The sequence below is a fragment of the Dendropsophus ebraccatus genome, chromosome 1 (genome assembly GCF_027789765.1).
Source record: "Dendropsophus ebraccatus isolate aDenEbr1 chromosome 1, aDenEbr1.pat, whole genome shotgun sequence".
NCBI lineage: Eukaryota > Metazoa > Chordata > Amphibia > Anura > Hylidae > Dendropsophus > Dendropsophus ebraccatus.
This window is the reverse complement of record NC_091454.1, coordinates 184,301,186-184,324,106: the sequence shown is the minus strand read 5'-3', so window position 1 is coordinate 184,324,106 and position 22,921 is coordinate 184,301,186. Positions and strand designations below refer to the sequence as shown.

Sequence of the window (22,921 nt, the reverse complement as noted above, 5' to 3'; positions counted from 1 at the left end):
CCTCCTCTATTAGATAGTATTTTCTGCGTGATTGGTTCCCTTTAAATGGTTAAAATGTCCGGCAATGGAGAATGTTCCGTGCTGGCTATTAGCTGTGGCCCTTGGCTGTTGGTAACAGCTGGGAGTTGTTAGCTATAGAAGGCTTCAGTCGTGAGCCCTCTTTGACTCATTTGCCTAAAACATCCAGATGGCCCTATAACTAATGGGATACCATTCTGTGGACTAATTAGTAAAAAGTGGAACATTTTTGAAAAACACGGACCCTTCAATATGAAGAACATTATATCAGGAGTCAGACCTGGATGACTTGTCACAATTGATGAATTGTAAATACTGCTCTGAATAAGAAAATCCTAAAGCAGATTTAAGTACCCATTATAGTAAAGCAGGTGACATTCCCCTAAACAAAAGCAGACTTCCACATAGAGAGGCATGGTTCATCACAGAACATATTTCCTCTGCTCCAGAATCTAGTGGTGGCAGCTTTACACCGCTCCATGCAACACTTGGCACGGTGCTTGGTGATGTAAGGCCTGCATGCTGCTGCTTGCCCATGTAGTTCATGGAACACTGTTTTGGTGCTGATTGTAAAGGGGATATCCAGAAACATAGTTAATTTCTTCTACAAACAGTGCCACTCTTGTCCTCAGTTTTTGTTTAGTACTGCAGATAAGTTCTATTGAAGGTGAGGTCCTGTTTTGGAAGAAAGCAGCTATGTTTTTTTTAATCCTGGGTACTGGTGACTTTTATGCACTATGCGGTTCAGCACTCAGTGACTCCGCTCTGTAACTAAACTTGGTCTCCACTCCATGCAACACACCGCTAATTATGGAAAATCTAGGAGGGAAGAAACTTCATGAACCAACTCATAGCAATGGTGGCATGCTATTACAGTGCCACATGGGAATTCAGTCAGCTCTATAGGATGACCCATTATTTCATCAAGGTTTGTAAAGGGAGACAGTGTTGGTAAGGGCTGGAATGAATACACCTGTGGCACTGTGACACCTGTGTATTACTTTTGCATATATAATGTGTTTAACATCTACCTAAAGTGCAATGTAAGTACAGGAATATAAATAGAGAACCCTTGTATTTGACATCTGAATCACTACTAGATGATCCCGCTCATGGGCTATGTCCAGGGCAGTCTGGCAATGAACAAAGGTGTACCGTATGAGAATCATCCCGCTCCATAGATTAACATGCGCAGCAATGTCATCATATAAAAGATAAACCTCTTGAGTTGCTGCTTCTGATCTGCCGCCCGTGCCCTCCCTTCCCATCACATAGTAATAATATCAATACACAATTCATCACTTTAGAGAGCAGACAAATGTTTTCCTAGACTCCTTGTGAAATGAGTGAATTAGGCCCCTGGAGGGCTCAGTGTTAAGCAGTATAGATAAGTTCAATACAAGAATTTGCAATTACCAGCCCTCTCTCTTCTCAATCACACTAGTTCCCGTACAGAACCCTCAGCAGGTCTCAGAGAAGGATTGCAGACAGACCTGTAGTGACAGCTGAGCCCGGCCGTCACATAGGAATAACAGCCAAGGTGCTAAAAGGCTCTTTATCATCTTCTCCAGCAATATACAAAACAGGTGGAAGGGGAGGCTGTATATGTAGGCTGCCACACAGCTCTGGGTTTTATGGTTACGCCAATGCATTTTTTCTTTATATGATGGAACTAGGTCTTGATTTAGTTCTATTTTTGTTGAAAGAGTAGTAGATGCTTGAAACAAACTTCCAGTAGATGGTTTGTAAATCCACATTAGGTGAATGTAAGTGTGCCTGAAATACACATATCTAAAATGGATCCACATGAACATGGATGATAGTTTTAGAGAACATATATGTCCCATGGGTTCATTTATCAATGGCTGCAACTCTTACCATTAACTCTTCTGGAGCAGGTCTTTCTTTTGGTAGTTTTTTCATACTATGGAACAGAAAGCATGTTGGTGATTAGACTAGCTGTAAAGCATGTAGGTACAGAACATGGTGGGGCACAGGCATGTTCCTTTATCCATTCCTGCAGTGTATGAGGGACATTATCCTGATGAAAGAGGCCACTTAGTCTATACAATGTTTTGGTAGGTGATACATGTCAAAGTAAAATCCATATGAACGCTTTTGTTAAACCACTTCATGGCTACCAATACTTGTTTTCTTTGCCAGCTCTTCATTCTGTTGCATATGCCGTTTTACAGCACATGGATATCCCTTGCCAGGTGAAACAGGTGCTTAGGTGTCTTAAAGTGATTTAGGGCCCTATTACACCAGCAGATTACAGTATCTGACAGATTTTTCTAAGCCAAAACAAGGATTGGATTTGAAAAGAAGAGAGATCTCAGTCTTTCCTTTAATACATGTTCTCTGTCTATAGTCCATTCCTGACTTTGGTGCAAAAAATCTGGCAGATAATCTAATGGTGTAATAGGGCCCTCCATAGGCTGCCAGGGAAGTAATGATGTCCCCCACCATCCCTGCATACCTATGCCAGAGGCAGGGCCTGATAGGATGCCTACCAGATTTACATAGGTAGGCATATTACACTCTCTAACACATTGTTTTTGCAGTGCATTATTAGAAACCCTTATATGATCCCATGGTGAAGTTATCACATAGCGGTATTAACAAAAAATAAATGTTCCAATGTAATACAAAGCAATCAAAAAGCCATAAGTACCCCAAATGAATACCTTTAAAAAGTTATGATGTTATTCATACCACATGGTGAATAGGGTCATTTTAAAATGCACAAAAATAAACTTTATAAAGAATTATATATATATATATATATATATATATATATATATATATATATAACACACATAATATATATATATATATATATATATATATATATGTATATGTATATATATATATATATATATATATATATATATATTGCCCTCCAAAGAAATAAGCTTAAATAAAAGTTCATCAATAAGCTATATGCAACCCAAAACTGTACCACACAAAAAAGCCCAAGACTGCTGGGATCCTGATCAATACAGTTTTATATGGATTATATTTACAGATGAACAGATGAAAACAGGAAGAGATGAGGAGGAAGTCATGTTACACCACAACAGAATATGTGCTTAGGAATATATATGTAATAGTCTTACCACTGTGTAATAAAATGTATAAAAGACTCTGAAAATTCCCCCACAGGAAGAACTGGAGAATCCTAAAACAATCCAAATACAATGATGGTCACTAATAAACATGCATACAATATACTGTACATAAGACTAGAAACTTCTATAACATAAAAATAGATTTACACCTCTTTGTGATGCCTGTGAACCTACATGTTTCATATGGGCATGGCAATGCACACAGTATTGGCTCATAGATTTAGAATTGTGTCCAGGACAGAACCACAGGGAGCACAAAATAACATATTTTAGTACAAAGAACAGAGTTTTATTAAAAAAAAAAAAAAAGTGAGCAGTCACCTACAGCAACCAATAAGATCACTGTTTTTTTTCCAATAAGCCATGGAAAATTGAGACCTGAAATCTTATTGGTTGTTATGGGCAACAGCTCTATCTTTATTTTTCACTTTTTCTAGTGCATATTATTTAATTTGGGGATTTGGGGTATTTTCTACAAATTCCGAATGAGAAATCAAATGTGTCTGCCATTGGAGACAGTATCTTCTCCTAGTCTAAGGTGCAAGTACTGCAATGTGTCTGAAAAAGAAAAGAAAAGAAAAGAAAAGAAAAAAAAGTCTCCTTACTTCTAATCCCATGCAACCCATTTAAAGTGGATCTGTTAGCTCTATTTGCTGCTAAGAGCTGCAGACACTGATGTGTAGCTGTGAGGATATAAAAGCAAGCTGTACCTTTCCTGGAGCTGAAGGTTGTTGCCAAACTTGTCTTTGTATTTCTCAGTCAAGAGTCAAGGAGGTGGAGTTGAGCTGCTCAAGTGCCACCGCTTGGCACACCTCCTTGCTTGCCCTCATTCCCCAGTCCCTCCTTGACAGACATACAGATCTATGTACATCAATGAAGGAGGGGCTGTGAAGTGGAGACAAGTAAAGTGTGTCAGGCTGTTACATTGTTTACTTAAAGTTATTTACTGGGACTTTAGATATTGATGACCTATCCTGAGGAAGGGCCATCAATCACTATCAATGGGTTCCTTACACCCCTGCTGATAAGTTGTTTGGCAGAACCATGGCACCTATATGTATACTGTGAATTATATGCATAGAGGTAAGGTTGTGCCTCTGACCATACAGGTGACAAGCGGAGGTTCCAGGAGACGGAACTCCACCAATCAGATATTGACAGCCTATCCTGAGAAGGTGTCATTAATCATTAACTTCTGGAAAACTCCTTTAACTAGTCTCTAAAAATTTAATGCAACTCCCCATTGGTTGGAAGTGATTTATTTGCTAATATACACATAGATTGATGTTTTCTGGATGTATCCTTATTATTACCCTACTGGCACAAAACTGCTCCAAAATCACCACAGTCAGTGTAACATTCCCAAATACAATGTTCTTCCTTCTAATATAGTGAAAATAATAGCCCTGATTCTTTAGAACAGTAGCTGCTGCATTTTTTTGATGCAGTACTTTAAACCAAACCCAGAAGTGGATCCAGCAAGAAGAATGCAAGTTCTTCCTTTTTATTACTCATTCCTTTGCATGGTTAGGCCACGTTCCCACACAGTATTTCTACTCAGTATTTTGCAATCAAACCCAGGAGTGGACTAAAAACACAAAAAAGCTAAGTTCACACACTGTTAAAATTGAGTGGATGGCCACCATATAATGGCAAATAATGGACGCTATTTTAAAACCACGGATGTTATTTGCCATTAAATGATTGCCATCCACTCAATTTCAACAGTGTGTGAACATAGCCTTTCTGTGTTTTTAGTCCACTCCTAAGTTTGGTTGCAAAATACTGAACAAAATACTGAGCAGAAATACTGTGTGAGAATAGCCTCAGACAGATTTTTTCCTGGGACCGGGGAGGAGGTGGCTGAGGGAAACGACGTCCACCCACCTCTCCAGTTCCAGCGGCGGGTCTCGCATTGCGGCGCTCCGGTGTCTGACGTAGGCCCGAGACGATACATCTCAGGTACCCTCAGCCAGTCAGTGACAGAGGCGGGATCTGAGCGGACTTGAAACGAATCCCGCCTCTGTCACTGACTGGCTGAGCCGACCTGAGACGTCACGTCAGACACCAGGAAGCGGCCGGCAACCGGGGACCGGAGCGCCGCGATGCGGGACCCGCCGCCGGAATCGGGGAGGTGAGTGGATGTCATTTCCCCCCTCCTCGGTCCCAGGAAAAAAATGCCCGCCCCCCGCTGGAGTACCTTTTTAAAAGCAGATATCTGAAGGTACAAGTAGTTTGGGGGGGTCAGATTGCTGGTACAGAGTCACTTTAACTGTAATACCACACACAATCTAAGGATCGGGGTAGTGCTGTTTTCACAAGAAAGTAGCTGTTTATTTTCTAGCTCTGTATAACCCCTTTTGAGTGAGCCAGAATCATCCACAATAATTCTTGCACATTTTTGGTGCATGTTGTCTAATTTTAATCGCTGCCCCCCATTGCTGAGGCCACACCTCATATCTCGGTGGCTGCGGAATGGTGTCTAAAACTCATATAAAATGTGGCACATGTCATGCATGACACTTCTTTCATGCAGGTTATGGCATTTGCAATAGCTAATGGGGCTTCTCAGAGATCACCACTTGGGACAGAGTAGAAGCCACAGTGCTCACTAGATCAGATACATTCCCATAATCCTAACACCTTCACTTATTCACAGTTGCCACTGAGGTTATTCTTTTTGCAGAATGAAAAAAAAAAAATTCCACAATCCTATTAGCAGTGAATTTATACAAAGCATACAAAACCTTAAATTGCAAAACCAGACTCTGCACTAGTTAAAGACACGTGCCTATATATCAGAGGTGACCATTCCCTGCTTTGTAACATAACGGAGTATGGAGCATATGCCAATCACTAGGGCGGCATCACACTGGCATCTGATTGCTAACCATATAGATAATTAGTGTGGCCCAATTATCAGGGAAACAAGTGCTGTAATTACAAGAGGGACAATTAGTGGGAGCCCTGATTAAGGGTTTCCATTCCCATATTAACAGAACATGGTTCATCCAGCACAGTCAGGAAACAATACAACCCACAATCTGCTCCTGTACAAATTAAATCTGCACAACACACCAGATTTGTGGGCCAATTCCAGTCCACGATAAAGCTAACATATGGGCTAGGAAAATCTGAGCAACGTTTAGAAGACGGGGACCAATATGGCCAGTACATTGTGCTGGATGCTAATAACCCTGGGATAGGCTAACCTTTATCTACCCCCATTTACATTGCTTAGAGAGCAATGAGAGTTTGTGTAACCAACAGGTCCTAGAGCGGTGAATCGAGATGACCATCAGCAGCTGCCGCGCTGGACGCCAATATGCATAATAGAATATCTGGGCACATAGATCGACCAAATATACAAGTTCATGACTTTATCTACATAAATATACATATCCATGCACTCCTGCACCCATCCATAAGAGTGACAGCGTCTAATCCTTATATGCATCCTCTACTATGCTCCATTCAATTATGCTACCTCCACATGGAGGTTCTTCCCTTCTATAAACCTCCAGCAGGCAGGACTGAGTCCCGATTAATATTCTCCAGCCCTGTCCACAGGGCCTGGTACAACAGATAGGATCAGTCTGCAGGGGGCTCTCAAAGAGATAGGAGTAGGGGGGGAGACCATAGGGCAAGCCATGTTAAACAGCTCCAAGCCTTGCCAATGAACTCTCTCAGAGGGTGTCGTCCATTGTGCTTCATTAGGAAACAAAATATAAGCTTTCCAGTCCATTAGGAATGACTTTAGGAGCGAAAGCACATAAGTCTGAGACTCACCTCATCAACAATGCATTGCAATATCTGGAACGGCTGCGGAGAGAGAGAGACAAGTATTAACCTATATGCAATATCTCTACAGTATAGTCATAAGAGACACGGAAAAAAAACACCATTAATGCAATAAAAATAGCAAGATTAATCAACAGCAGAGAGCTCTTATAAAAACATTGATGCCGGAGCATTGCTATTATTTCTAATGGTACCTAATCTAATACAGGCAGTTAAATGTTTGCTTTTTCTTCAAAATGCAATTTGCAAAGTTTAAAACAAGGCAGTGGAGCATGCAGGAAGAATCAGCCATCAGGAAAAGAAGAAAAAAAAAAAAAAAAAAAGGAAAAGTGATTTTTTTTTTTTAACAATCCACCCCCCTCCCCTTTTTCAGATTTCTCTACCGCCCCCACCCCACCCCTGCCTGGACTCATAACACTCACCATTAGAGAGCCATGGTTTTTCTGAATCTAAAAGAGATGAAAAATATTACATAAATATATAATAAATAAAAACCTACACAAAGGAGGGAAAGAATAGAAAAGCGAGAGCAGAGGGGAAAAAGGCAATATGTAATTAGCATGTCATAATCAAAACATCTCACTAGGACACATTATGATCACTGGGAGAAAATGATTGTCTTGCTGGTGGCAATTTGTGGGCATGTGTTAACACAATTTACATAATGAAAATACACAAGTGTTAATAGCTCTTCTCTCATTTATGGGTGAAAGTCGGCAGAATGCTAATTTACCACAAACACTTTTTAGTATCCTCCAGGTTATATTAGAAGAGGGAGGGAAAAAAAGAAAAAAAAAAAAACAATCCATTTCGGAGGCAGAGCCGTTTCCGCTCCGTGTATAAATAATGTTTTATGCGGCTCCATCGTGAGCGCAGAGCTTAATGTGGCAATCATCGCTAATGTGAGGAAACTCGCTCTTTTTAAATTAAAAAACGATTTATTTAAAATTGAAATTAAATCATCGTCAGAAATTAGAATTTCTGGCTGCCTGCCAGGGCTGGCCTGGCGTGTCACCCCTGCCTAATTTCTGGCTGGGAGACACAAACTTTAATTATATCTCTGTAATGGGACAGGGAGCTGGTGTGTGGAGAGACAGGCCGGAGCTGCCAGAGAAGTCCGCTCTGTGTACTGATCTCAAGTAGGGGGGGGGGGGGGGGGGGGTCCGGTGGGTGATGAGGAACTTTAGAATCAGGAAATGTGGCGGAGGGGTCGCTATAGGTAAGCAATGAAATCTGCATGGTCACAAGCTGTAAACGGATTGGGAGCTATGGGCAATCGCGAGCTTCTTTACTGATGACCTCAGGATAGACCATCGATATCTGACGGCCAACACCTAAGCTGATCAGCTGTTTGCCAGGGTTGCAGTGCCGAAATACCCAGCAGACAGCTTTGTACATTGTATAATGGCAGTGCTGCGTTAATAACGCTAAGCTCCCTTGAATGGTAGCTGGGCTGCAGTAACCCAGCTCTACCACTACCCCACTACTCTACAATGTATGGCACTACTCTACAATGTCTCTGGCAACGCTCACTGTGTATGTTGGTGCTGTCCCTCTAGCAAAAAGCTTACCAGTGGGCTTACCCTCCCTGAGGAGATCTCTCCTTAGGGAAGGGGGGGGGGAGGTAAAGTTACTGTCCTAAAGGTCAGGCAATGGCTCCTTGGCAAAGAAAAAAAAAAAGATAGCCAATCAGTTCTTATTCAGAAGGAAGAAGGTTGGATCACCAAAGAGAGAATCCTGGTGTCATGACATTGACATGACCCCTCGGGCATTACCCAGTCTACGGTGATGGTGTACTGGGAATCATCAATTTATGGATGTTCTCCATCCCCCACTTATCTGTAGACGTGTAGAAGAGTTTGGTCAAAGGCAGCTGGAAATATTTTTCCTACAAAGTTGGGATGATTCACGAACAAAACAAAAGTGGACAACTGAGAACATGGACTTCATGTTGAAAAGGTAAATCATCATGATTCTACATAGGTTACGGCATACTTTTTCTACCAAAGAGCTGTTTTTATTTTCCTCATGGCTGAATGTGCTACCAGATGCAGACATATCTCCACCCCTATTTCCATGTCACAGTCTCTTTTCATCTTGTGATCTTTCTTCTTCCCACTGAGCTCTCTTATCCGTCTCTAGTATCTTGTTCATCAGATAATCTTCCATTCTCCCCCCCCTGACACAATGCACGCCAGCATTTTATTCAAATAATTCTTAAAAACAGCTTAAAAAGCCGTTTGGAATAACAGAGAGCATCTCCATCAATCAGTGCGGGGGAGGGCGAGGATTTCCGCTGGTAAGTGTATAAACAGCAGATCAGCTCTTCAGAAGCAGTCATAAAAAACTCCATTAACTTCTGACAAAGAATGCAAATTAATCACAACATGGGGCAGGGTTGAAATTAGTGTGTGTTCTGATCAGAGGCTATGCCTTGAGAAACCTCCCCAAAACCCCCGCCAGGGTGAAAGCGTACCCTTGAGGAACCCTGGAGAAGATTTTGAGAAAACCCATGTAAGGCCTCTGGGATCAATTCACAGTCCTGCAATGAAAGACCAGCCATGTTTTCCAGAAAGAATCTTCAGAGCAAATGGACCAAAAATTATGAGTACATTTAGAGGAAAAAAAAATGGCCTTCATGCAAATCCTTGGTGAGACCATATGTAACATTTATGGTTTAGCTCACCAGCATACAATAAAAAATAAATAGATGAGGTAACTGAAGCAAGAAGTAGGTTGGCCCTCCACTCTGATCACCAATCCTTGCTCCAACAACAAGGAAATGACTGCTCAGCCAGTGATTGGTTGAGGTTGGCCACCACGCATTTCCTGTCTGTAAGGGTGGGGCCAGGAAGCAGTCCAGCCTGACCCATTATATTACAAAAACAAACAAAAACATTAAAAGGGGTATTCTGGACACAAGGGGGGCATTTATCAAGACTGGCATACTTGTACGCTAGGCTTAGATAAAGCCCCACCCAGCCGGATTTACTAAGAGGCGCACGCCTCATAGTAAAGCTGGCCGGCCCTGCGCCTGACGCAGGCATTGCACTACAAATCTACACCTGTACGGGACAGGGGCACACGTTGATGATGTCACCCTTAGGGTAGCATTACATGGGCCGATATATCAACTGTTTACTGGGCCCATTACACGGCCCGATAATCGTTTAACAAGCGCTGCATTAACATCGTTACCGATGCCCTTGCAGCCCTTGCTAAACTGGCATACATTACCTATCCATGGTCAAGGGCTCCTCTTGTGGTCGGCTCCTCTTGTGGTCCGCTTCTCCCGCGCGCTGCAGCTTCAGAACGTCCATGTCTTAATTGACAGGCCATTCAGCCAATCACTGTCCGCGGCGGTCCTGGCCTGTCAGCTAAGACAGGACGCTCTGAAGCTGCAGAGCGCAGGAGGAGCCCTGGACCATGGATAGATAATGTATTTACTTTACTAATCGTCAGCCGCGCACCGCTATTCCATGTATTACACGTGATTGTCGTTCAAAGATTTGCTATAGCGACTGTTCGCTAGCGATAACTAGTGATTTTGTAGCGAATGATTCTGAGGTTATTACATTTACTGATTAGTGTTATCAACGTCCGTTTTTACGTCGTTATATAGTCGCTAATCGTTTCTCATGACGATCCACACATGTTTTATCGGAGAACGACTTATTGCATAAACAAATATGGAAACAATCGGCCAACTACCAAACAATACTTTTAGAACACGTTAAAAGGCAAAAATGAACGCTTTTTAATTCGTCTGTTGATCGTTGGGTGTTATTACACGGACATAGTTCATTTTCGATCGTTTTAGCTAATTTTTAAACAATAATCGTTCCGTGTAATAGGGCCTTAACTCCTAGCCTATTCTCAGCACACAGTTATTGTCCACTCAGTCAATCACTATCCGTACCAGTAACCAGTGAGTGGCTGGGTGCGCATTTCCTGTTGTTGAGAAGAGACCAGGGATTATTAGCTTCAGAATGGCACTGATGGGAGATAACCTCTATTCCTGTACTTTCTCATCCTGCCCTGAGTTCTTTTAATTATAAAATTATAATTCTAAAATAAACTTAACCAATAATAATAATAAAAAAGAAAAAAAAAATCACTTTGTAATATAATTATTTCTACACATTATTACTAGAGATGAGCGACCCTTGAGCTTGCTCGAGTCCATCCGAACCCAATCGTTCGGCATTTGATTAGCAGTGGCTGCTGAAGTTGGATAAAGCCCTAAGGCTATGTGGAAATCATGGATATAGTCATTGGCTGTATCCATGTTTTCCAGACAACCTTAAAGCTTTATCCAAGTTCAGCAGCCCCAGCTGGGACTCGAAACCGAACCCGGTTCGCTCATCCCTAATTATTACACAACAATATCAACCAGTGAACAATGACGATCTCCTGACAGGCACACCTGTCAGGCAGTGAGATATAATAAACAGCATGCGAAAAATCAGTTCTTTCAGTTGTGGACATTGAAAAAAATGGGCACATGTAAGGGACATAACGACTTTGTCAAAGTCAAAATTTGATGGCTGGGCAAGGGGATCTCTGAATGGCAGGTACTGTGGGATGCTCCCGAAATCCAGTTAGAAGCAAGTGGTCCAAGAAAGGACAGTGTACCTGTGATAGTGTTATAGCTCATGGAGAACTGATGCATGGAGGGAGTTGAAGAGGAGACAAGGCCCTACTACGCAGGCAAATTAAATCAGCCCAATATCACCCTGTGCAATTGGACCTGCGATCAGCCAACAAATGAGCAAACGCTTTCTTGTTGTCTGATCACTTAAAAGGGTACTCTAAGGGGGAAATTGTTTTGAATTAACCAGAGGGCAAAAGGTGCACGTGCACTGGGCCCGCTGGTTAAAGGCCCCCCCCCCCCCGAGCAGACCGGCCATTGCTATGTGCGATCGCACAGGGCTCCGGCCACCAGCCTGTCAGGGGGGAGCGCCATGGATGGGTAATCCCCCTGCAGCCCCCCCCCCCCCCGCTGTGCTGTACATTGTAACTATGAGCGCTCATAACCAGCACTCATAATTACCTTCAGCAGCAGCGGCAGCACTGACAGAGACAGCCATTGGCTCCCTCCCTGTCAGGTGAGTAGAAGTGTTTGGTTTTTGTTATATGGGAGGGGGAGCACGGGGGGGGGGCTATATACTATTGGGGGTAGCGCAAAAGGGGGCTATATACTATTGGGGGACCACAGGGGGTCTATATACTTCTGGGGGAGCACACAGGGGGGCTATATACTATTAGGGGACCGCACAATGGGCTATACACTACTAGGGAGCACAGGGGGGGCTATATACTATAGGGGGAGTGCACAGGGGGCTATATACTTCTGGGGGAGCGCACAGGGGGGCTATATACTATTGGGGAGCACAGGGGGGCTATATATTATTGGGGGAGCGCACGGGGGGCTATATACTTCTGGGGGAGCGCACAGGGGGGCTATATACTACTGGTGAGCGCACAGGGGGGCTATATACTACTGGGGGAGCACACAGGGGGTCTATATACTACTGGGGGAACGCACAGGATGGCTGTATATAACTGTCTATATACCAGAGGGACACCTTAAAACTATGGGGGCACAAAGGGGGTGTATCTACTATATAGGGGTACAGAGGGGTGTATACTACTGTATGTGTTGGAGCCATAAATATTTGTCTGGAGAGAGGATTCACAGCCAGGAGAAGACTTCATTGTGGCCCACGCTGGATGGACAGAAAAAGAAAAAGTTAACAGACTCTGATCGGAGAAGACGCCCCCTGTAAGTCACTGGATGTAACTGCATTCTTATAGACTTTTAGTGATAGGGGTCATGGTGTGGCGGTATTATGTAATGGTATCATTGGTAATATCTTTCTGTTTTGTTCAGTGCAGTTTTCATGTAATATGTAATCATTGTATGGTGGAAAGAGTATTATAAGGTAACTACTGTATGTATTGGGGCTCTTAATACAGTGCACAGTGGGGGTCACTTTCAGTACATTACACTGTGTGTGGAGCTCCGATTTTGATAACGATTGTGTGTGTGTGTGTGTGTGGGGGGGGGGGGGGGCACTCTTAAGGGCAGTGCACCGGGCCCACCAATGTATTAAAACGGCCCTGGGTGTCAGAAAGTTATACAGATTTGTAAATGACTTCTATTTCAAAAACTAAAGCCTTCCAGTACTTGTCAGCTGCTGTATTTCCTACAGGAAGTGGTTTAGTCTTTCCAGTCTGACACATTGCTCTCTGCGGCCACCTCTGTCTATTTCAGGAACTGTCCAAAGAGGTTTTGTATGAGGGAACTCCCGCTGTGTGGACAGTTCCTGACATGGTCAGAGGGGGCAACAGAGAGCACTGTATCAGAACATTTACCCCAAGGAGCATTTACGCCAAGAATTGTAAGATCTGTATTTCTTTACATGTCAATCCTTCCAAAAATCAAGCCCTGGCAACATCATAATAATGAAATAAATAATGAAAAAAAAATACTATGATTGCATCACCTAGTGAAAATTGAAATGGATACCTTTTCTCTACTTTATAAGCCGAGTGCATTATATCTGTGTGAAAAACAGAAATTAGCACAGTGGATATTTTATTAACTCCTTGGCGTCCCATGACGTACTTCATGTGTCATGGCGCTGCTAGTAGGGCTTCAGAGGGGGTCGCGCTGGGTATCAGCAGCCAGGAAGCGCCTCGTCGGCTAATTACAGTAAGCATTTAAATTAGGCTGTCAAACTTGACAGCTGCATTTAAATGCCTGGAAAGCCCCATCCCTGGTGCCTAGTGGGTTGGATCTCCCCCCCATGATGCAATCGCTGGGGGGGAAGGCCGTTCTTCTGCCTGGGTCTCCGAGTCACACTAACACTGATCCCTGCTCAACAATCTATAGCTCTGGGCTGCAGTAGCCGAGAGCAATACAGCACTGATCGCATATATACACAGCATTGAGAGATCTATGAGAGATCATTGCTGTGTATATAAAAGTACCCCAGGGGGACTTTTTATTAATAATAAAAAAAATCCCCTGCCTTAATATAGGTCCTATGGAGCCGACAAGGACCGACAGAAAGAGTCGAGTACAGCACTCTTCCAGCGTACTTGGCCCTTTCCTTCTGCATTTGGGGCATATAAAATCTCTACCAAAAATCATCCCTCCTCATTCTAGAGTAGCTTAACAACAATGCATGTTCCTCTTAATTTTTTTGGCTGTCCCACATAACTGTGTTAGCTGCTAGAAGAGCGGCCTCAGTCCCGGTTTATATAAAGCATTGTCCTCTCTAATATGCAAAAGGTCAGCGCCATCCATAATGACCATGTTCTCTCCTGTTGTGGCCATTATGAGAACTGTTAACATAAAAGCACTCAAACCTTGGTCAAATGCCCTTAAACCTTGACGTTAATAGGGGACATTTACTATAGGATACATGCCATATGCCAAATGTACGTTACTCCTTCCTTGGTATAAATGTATGCCAGCTACGAGATATACATCTCCCTATCGTCATTGGAAAGAACTTTTCATTGCTATAAATGATATCACTTTTTGGCTTCCACTTTATCAACTTCTGTCCTCTAATGCCTGTAAGATATCATCACTGAAAAACTCCAACCTATATATATGCTGCTGCCGCCACAGTCTCGGCATAGTTGTTCCCGATGCCTGAATAACCTTACAATCAGTGTTTGGAAACCGAGAGGCGCACAATAAATACACTTTACGGGAGGCTTGTAGATGCATCCAATTTGTTATTTGTACTCTGCCACTGAGGGCGCCTGGCACACTCGGGCATCGGGAACCTGATCTCACAGCTCTGGCCTGAGGACGTGCGGCAGAATCTCATTCAGCCTGCAGGTGAAAGCTCTGTTACTCCATATGGAGTCAGGAAAATTAACAGCGCAGAGAAGACTGAGGCAGCAGCAGGGGGCAGGTGGAAAGAGGAGGGGGCACCATTCTTTTTTGAAAAGGGAATAGGAAAAAAAAATGAAAAAAGAAAAATGAAATTTGGAGATGAAAGGATGGAAGTAATGAATTAATGGGGTGTGAAAACACAGGCAGCTCGGCTGTAACAGACAATATCCACTCACATACCTGATCAGCTCCTCTCTGGGGTATATTCATTTCATTTACTGGACGATTTCTACAACTGGAGCCAAAGCGTGGCTCTTATTCTTACAGAAACACTTCCTTCATGTTCTTTAAATAACAATAGGCTTCTTGCGTTCACCGCGCTGTGTGCTGGCTTTTCTACATTCACAATATACGTCTGTACTATGGAACCAGAACATAATATGACTTAATGCAGTTTATGTGCTAACACTGATATCTATAAGGCAGTCATGTCGAGGTCCATTTACAAGGCTGGATAAGACTGTATCCAAGGAACAACACACAGAAAAAGTATTGTGGCACTAGTAATGAGTCTATCACCTCCACTAATACCTTATGCCGTAACGGAGAAGTAAAGTTGATAGCTGTAATTTTTCTGTAACTTGTTATAAGCTGGACCTCATCAGGGATCCTTCACTAAACTGCACGTTCAAGTGGATCGTTTTTTTTTTTTTTAACAGTACTTTGGGCCCATAAAAAAACTGGATCAGCCGCGGATCCATGTTTTTTTTTTTTTAATTATCATTATTCCAAAGGACACAACCGATGCACAAAATGATACCAGCTTGCATTAGTATTGCAATCTGCTTTTCAATCTGTTACATTAAGTTTAATGGGGAAACCACATCCACTTGTGAGTGGCTGGCCAAAAACATTCAAATGGGAAAGTGTTCAATGTGCTGCACTGTGGTGGTCGTCTGCCACCCATCTCTTTTTAGACCCTCAAAACCCAATAAAAAGAGCAAAAAAGCACAAGACTTTATGTATCGGTTATCAATTCGTATTCACGGATACATTTTTTCCAATCTTGTAGAACTACTTTTTTTTTGAAAACCATGGAGGAAATCTGAGTTTGTTCTGCAATGTCAGAGTACATTGTGGTAGAGAAACCCAAATGACTGACTTTAAGGGTGAGTTCACACACACCGGATCTGCAGCAGATCCGCAGCAGATTTGATGGTGCAGATTTGATGCTGTGTTCAGTTATTTAGATAAAATGAACTGCGGATCTGCTGCGGATACGCAGCAGAAAATCCACTGCGATATGGTGTGTGTGTGAAGCTACCCTTAGAAGAGATTCCAGCTTCTTCTTTTGATAAACTAACCAGAACACACTAAAGATTTGATATATAGTTGATCGCTAGTGAAAACTAGCGATTTTGTAGCGAACAATTCTGAGGTTATTACATTTACCAATTACTGTTATGAACGATAATTTTTACGTCATTATATGGTCGTTAATCGTTCCCCAGGACAACCCACACAACATGTTTTACTGGGAACGACTTACTACAGGAACAGATATGCGAACTATCGGCGAACTACCAACGATAATTTTTCAACATGTTGAAAGACAAAAATGAACGATTTTTCATTTGTTGTTTGATCGTTGGGTGTTATTACACAGACAGATAATCGTTAATTTTTGATCATTGTAGCGGATTTTTTAACTATAATCGTTTCGTCTAATAGGGGCTTTAGCTATTAGTTTCATAACATGAGTAATGAAGTAAATTAAGTGTCCTATTACACAGAGCGATTTTTAACTATTAACGACTAACGATAATCGATGACAAACGAGATTGTTTATCGTTAACCTGAAATCGTTCACCATATTACACAGAACAATAATCGTTAGATACGATCGTTACTATGATCATTATTGTGATCGTTACTATGATCGTTTAATTCTTCTGATCCCAGCAAAACAATGAACAATGTGCAATTACATTGAACGATTAGTGAACAAATGCGGAAATTGAGCGAACGAACATGGAATTACAGCAATTAACAATAATTTTAGGTTCAGATCTGAATCGACAATCAACTACATACGAACGATTTTTCGATCGTTGCCTGCAATTACACAAAACGAGTCCCTTGTAATAGGGCCCTAAAAATGAGTGTCCCCTTGGGTGTGCGGGTAATGGTCAGGTGAACTTACTTTAATCCCTGACATATATAAGCACCAAATTTTGTGATATGTGACGCCATTTTATATTTTATATTTTATCATACAAAAGGATGAGCTTGGCTCGTAATGTTCAAAGATTGAAAGAACATCTAAGAGACAATGGTCAGGTTTATAGATTACAGGAGTATACAATATTTACTAAGATAAGTGATATTCTGGAGAGGATGCTGACTGCAATATAACAGGGTTTAATACGGTATAAATACATTCTTTTGCAATGCTTGCAGTCTAAAGCACTTACAGACCAAGATGTTATTCTAATAATCTTGCAGGGTGAGATCCCTCGATTAGCATTATAATAGCCTGTTAATAGCTGCCTGAAGAGATCCGCCAGTCCCCTCCTATAAATAACCAAGCAGAGCCTGAGGCATGGACCAGACGCCGGTGTCTTCCCTTACCAACAGCCTGTGATTTTCCCAGGGTGCGGGATACCCAGCCAGCCAAGAGTCCAGCTTTTCATCTGGTGCTGCATGAAGGCCAGGGTCAGGGGACTGCCAGATGCAAGTTCACAAGCCCCAGTGCAGACATCATTAACTCATTAACAAAAAATATCAAACATATTGCATACTAAACTGTATGCATTTCCTATGATGCTATTATATTGTGTAATTATACTCAAACCCATAGATTTATGTACAGCTTCTTAGGCTATGGCTTGAATTTATAATGATTTTGATGTATATAAAGGATTTATGTAATCATAACATTTCACTTTAAATATATAACACAGAAGAACATGTCCATTAAGAAGTTTACTTTAGATTGTCAGCAACCTTTCAAAAAACTTATTATATAACCTGTATGTGATTCTTTTCCCCAGGCTTCTGCAAACCTCATTCTGACTTGGCCCTGATCTAGTGAGTGGCATCTAGCTGCCATTAGGTCTCCCAACATTGCACACACACAAGAGGAAAACCTACTTTATCTCTGTAGCACACAGAAGCAGCAGCAGCATGGAGGTCACTATATATCAGTACTTCTAACATGTAAACTGATCCCTCATTGAGCTGATTTACAAGTTTTTTTTTTATTTGTTTTTTTTTTTTTTTACAGTAATCAATAATCTGGAAATCTTGCAGTTTTCATTCTCACCAATGGGGCTAAAACTAAGCTAAGGGTACTATTACACTGAACGATAATCGGACGAATTGGCACGACTCGGCCGATTATTGCTCCATGTAATAAATACAACGATCAGCCGATGACAACGATCATTGGCTGATTGTTGGTATAGGTTTGGACCTATTTTCGTCCAGCGCTGACCGCGCATCGCTACGTGTAATTGCGGTGCGCAGCCGGCGGCTGATGATATACATTACCTATTCACGTTCCAGGGCTGCTGCTGCGGTCTTCTTCTCCCTGCACGCTCTAGCTTCAGAGCGCCTGTCAGCTGACAGGCCGCCCGGCCAATCACAGGCCGCGGCAGTCCCAGCCTGTGATTGGCTGAGCGGCCTGTCAGCTGACAGGCCACTCTGAAGTTAGAGCTTGTGGGACCCGTGGAGAAGAAGACCGCAGCAGCAGCCCTGGAACGTGGATAGGTAATGTATATAGTTAAGCAAGGGCTGCAAGGACATCGGTAACGATGTCCCTGCAGCCCTTGTTTAACGATTATCGGGCCGTGTAATAGGTCCGGTAAACGAGCGACGATCTAGCAGATCACTGCTCGTTTACAGGTATTATCGGGCCTCCATCTGCCAGTGTAATACCACCCTTAGACTTCCTGTTGTGTCTATGGTGATAAGAGGAGGGTGCTGTAAAGTGATCTGTACAGCATTACAGCAACATCTGACAGCAGTAGATAGAGGAGACAATAGCCGCTCCCCGAGGAATGACCTCCTCGGCAGCCACAGAGCACGCTCAAGGATGTTTTACATTCATCTCAAGGAGACAGACTCTGTCTATTGTTGTCTTTGTCCATGAATCTTGCTGTAAAGCATTTCACTAAATGATGTTAAGAACAACCCAGGCAAGATGGCCGCCCCCCCATAACAATGTACACAAAATAAAAAAAAAATTACAGTCAGAAAATAGAAACAGATTCAAATACATTAACAAGTTTTTTGCATCTAATTCTAATCAGTAAAAGAAAATATAGGTAACACATTCGCCTATAAGCTACATGTACATGCTTTCAAAGACTTGGGGTACTATTAGACAAAACGATTAACCATAAATGATTGCAAATGAGAGCAACCTGAAATCGTCCACCATATTACACAGAACAACCGTTATTACTTACAATGGTTACTTTGATTATTTACTCCATCTGATCCCAGCAAATGAATGAACAATGTGGAATTACACTGAATGATTAGTGAACGATTAGCGAACAAATGTGGAATTACAGTGAATGATTAACAATGATTTTAGATTCAGCTCAAAAGATTAGATCAACAACACACAAACAATTTTTTGTTGCCTGCATTTACAAAAAAAACGATTATCGCTTAACGATACAACGATATTTCGCACGATAATTATCCCATGTAATAGGGCCTTTGGCCTATAAACAACGTTATATATATAAAAAATATATATAATCTCACTTGACTATTCAAAAACAAATGATTGCCCATCATTTATAATCTTTTCAAAATTTCTTTTGAACAGTTCCTTTTAGGAAGAATTTGCAGTCTTACGTGTTTTCAGGAAAACAAAAAGAGAAGAACAAGCAATGTTGATACAATTATGTTTTCATCATACTGTGTCTATAAATTTGCCACACAGGATTATCTGTTTCACTAAACCAAGGTCAATTGTATTTATTTTTTAATTTCTAAAACTATTTGAGCTTGAGCACATATATAGTTGGCTGGGCCCTTGACTGGAACCACCATTGTATTGCTACTGCATTTTTCTGAAAATAAGACCTAGCGTCATTTTGCAGGTCTTTTGGGGTAGACTTGAAATATAAGCCCTACTCCAAATATAAGGCCTAGTTACAGTCAGCTGACCAGATCCCTGACACTGGACATCAGCCAATCAGAGACAGACTTGTTATGCTCCGCCCCCAGCTGCAGGAGTGGTAAGAAGAGGCACAGTAGAGGACTACCTGCAGAGGTGGGATGTATATAGTATGGGGGAACAAGTACAGAGGGGGGAGGGAGGTAAACAGTATGGAGGTCTAACTACAGGGAAACTTAAAGTATAGGAGTCTAACAACAGTGGGACATACAGTATGGCTGCTAACTACTGTATAGAGTATTTCTCTGAAAATACGACCTACCCCGAAAATACGGCCTAGACTTTTTTCCAGAGAAAAAAACAATATCAGACCCTACCTTATTTTCAAAAAAACATGGTAGTACTGCCTGTGATCAAATCTTAGCAATTATAGGACAAATGCCAGAGAAGTGTAGTGTTTACAGCATATGCAATCAGTTGTTGTAAATGAGTTGAGTACTCTGGTTATCTAACCCTACATGACATATTAGGATACGAGACCTCTATTTTCCCAGCTAGTGATAGCATTCTATAGTAAGTACATGACACTGGAAACCTTGCGCCTGATGACTATGTAGTGATGCGGTAGAACAAATCACCCCGAGATGTTGCACTCCATATAACACAGCTCTGGTATCACGGATGTTATGGCTGAGGACACGTATAGAGCTCAGCTAAGAAAGGTAGCACTAAACAATGTCTAATAAAACAGTATATTGCACAGGCATGTATGAAGTCATGATCACTGCCCAAAAGCAGAATTATGTTGACTTTCAGAAACAGCCCTGTTGGGTATAAAATCTATGCACTTTTATGCATCTGTCATCACTTTCATGCTGCCTGAACCAAAACGCATCATGGTGGTTCTCTTGGTGGCTTCTCTGCACACCTCTGCTCTTGATTGGTAGATGACTTCCTGTACACAAAGAGGGAGGGGTTTACCAATCAAGGCCAATGGGGCAGGGAGAAGCAGCTGGTGACCACCTGATGACTTGGAGTTCAGGCAGCATGGAAGGGGATGACAGTTTCCATGACAGTAATCCCTCCATTCTTTGCTGTACATAAGGACACAAATCCTACGAAATTGGGAAAAACAGCATAATTATGACAATTTAAAAATTCATATAGATCCCCCTCTTCTACAAAACAAAATGATATGTAATGCTAACATTTATGAATATATACCGTTCCATTTGTGTCACCTATATGAAGTATCTTACCTGTGGGTAGGGGAATCTCCCAAGTGCTAGCTGCAGAAACAAAATAAAAATAAAATTGTTTATATCAAATAAATTTCAAATCAATTCCTCAAAAAGCCAAGAGAACTTAATATTATTATCACTGTTTATTGCTATACACATCTTCAATGACTGGATAGGTCCTTTACCAAGGAAAAAATCTAATGGTGCCCTCACAAAAGCAGGACAAGTAATGCATTGGACATAACAGATTGCAACTCTCTTCTCAACCTCTCACAAGCTAATGTTCTCTGTATGGGGAGATCGGTAGCGATAGAAGTCTGCCTGATGAACATCTGGTAGACAGACATTGAAAGTGTATAGACTTTGGGGCCAGAAGGCCAAATCTGCTGTGTGGCTAGCCTTGAAGGGAATCTGTCAGCATTAGACCAACACTAGACCCTGTCCTGATTGATAGACATACAGGGTCCAGCTTCCAGCACTGAGCAGTGCATGTCAATCAGCAAAGGCAAGAAGGAGTGGGGGAGGAAGGAGGCGTGCATGCTGCAGCTCAGCCATTATGACTCCTGATCTAGAGCTGACAGACTCTCGCCAATCTTTACTGTTCTCTCTTTCTTCTTCTCCCCCCTCTATATTAATCCTCAAAACCTAATCTCTCAATTTATTGGGTTACTCCAGCAAAAATCTTTTTCTTTCAAATCTACTACTTTCATGAAGTTATATATATTTGTAATTTAATTTTATTTAAAAAACTCAAGTCTTCCCATACTTATCAGCTACTGTATGTCCTAAAGGAAGTGGTGTATTCTTTCCAGTCTGACACAGTGCTCTCTGCTGAGACAGGGCCCTGTCCATCGCAGTAGAGGTTTTCGATGGGCATTTGCTACTGCTCTGGACACTTCCTGACATGAACAGAGGTGGCAGCAGAGAGCACTGTGTCAGACTGGAAAGAATACACCACTTCCTGTAGGACATGAAGCAGCTGATAACTATGGAAAGACTGGAGATTTTTTAAATAGAAGTAAATCAATAAGCAATTGATTTGGAAAAAAAATAATTCTGTTTTGGCACCTCCATATCCTTATAGATTGCAAGCTCTTGTGAGCAAGGCCTTCAGCCCTGTAGTCCGAATTGCTGAACAGTTTGTTACTATGTAATGTCTGACTTTGTTCGTGTATATTCCCTCTCAGTTGTATAGTGCTATTAACAAATACGGAAAACGCAGAAATCTTAAGAAAAGTTAATCCCTTACATTTAGATTTTTCTTAATTATTAGTTTTCTGAAGTCTTAATGGGGAAAGTATTGGGAAGGAGGGTCTGCAGAGAGCATGGCATCCCCATTCAGACACAGCCTGCGGACATTGCAGGGTATAAAATGTGCTTCAGATTTAATGAAGCTGTTATGGCCGCCTTAATTCTGCCTTTGTGTTTGCGGGAGGGTCACCCAGACAGGAGGGGTGGTTTATTACTGGGCAGAGGGAGCAGGAGGAGAAAGCCATGCGCTCATGAACTGCAGAAGATTTTCTTAATTAACTACTGACTTAAAGGCTGGAAGCTGAAGCATCAAAGAGCACAATGCTAGATTGGAATCACTTAGGAGGTGACCGAGTTCACCACAAACACATGAGTGTGCTATCCCGAATACACGACATCGCTTTCATATAGCTCTGGTCATGTCATGTTTGTATGCATAGCCTCCTTCCTGGGAACAAAAGGGTTAATCACAGTCCTTCCAGGG

At 42.0% G+C, this 22,921-nt stretch overlaps 1 protein-coding gene across 1 annotated transcript in view; it reads right to left on the bottom strand.

The window, feature by feature from the left end:
* Window positions 1-22,921, bottom strand: part of MAP2K5 (mitogen-activated protein kinase kinase 5) — a 105,596-nt gene that overhangs the window by 6,011 nt on the left and 76,664 nt on the right. Inside the window, exons 17-21 of the mRNA XM_069975226.1 lie at window positions 21,205-21,234; window positions 7,373-7,399; window positions 6,939-6,971; window positions 3,138-3,199; window positions 1,897-1,942 (exon numbers count right to left, since the gene is read on the bottom strand). Coding sequence (XP_069831327.1) covers window positions 1,897-1,942; window positions 3,138-3,199; window positions 6,939-6,971; window positions 7,373-7,399; window positions 21,205-21,234 — 198 coding nt within the window. The remainder of the gene's footprint in view (window positions 1-1,896; window positions 1,943-3,137; window positions 3,200-6,938; window positions 6,972-7,372; window positions 7,400-21,204; window positions 21,235-22,921) is intronic.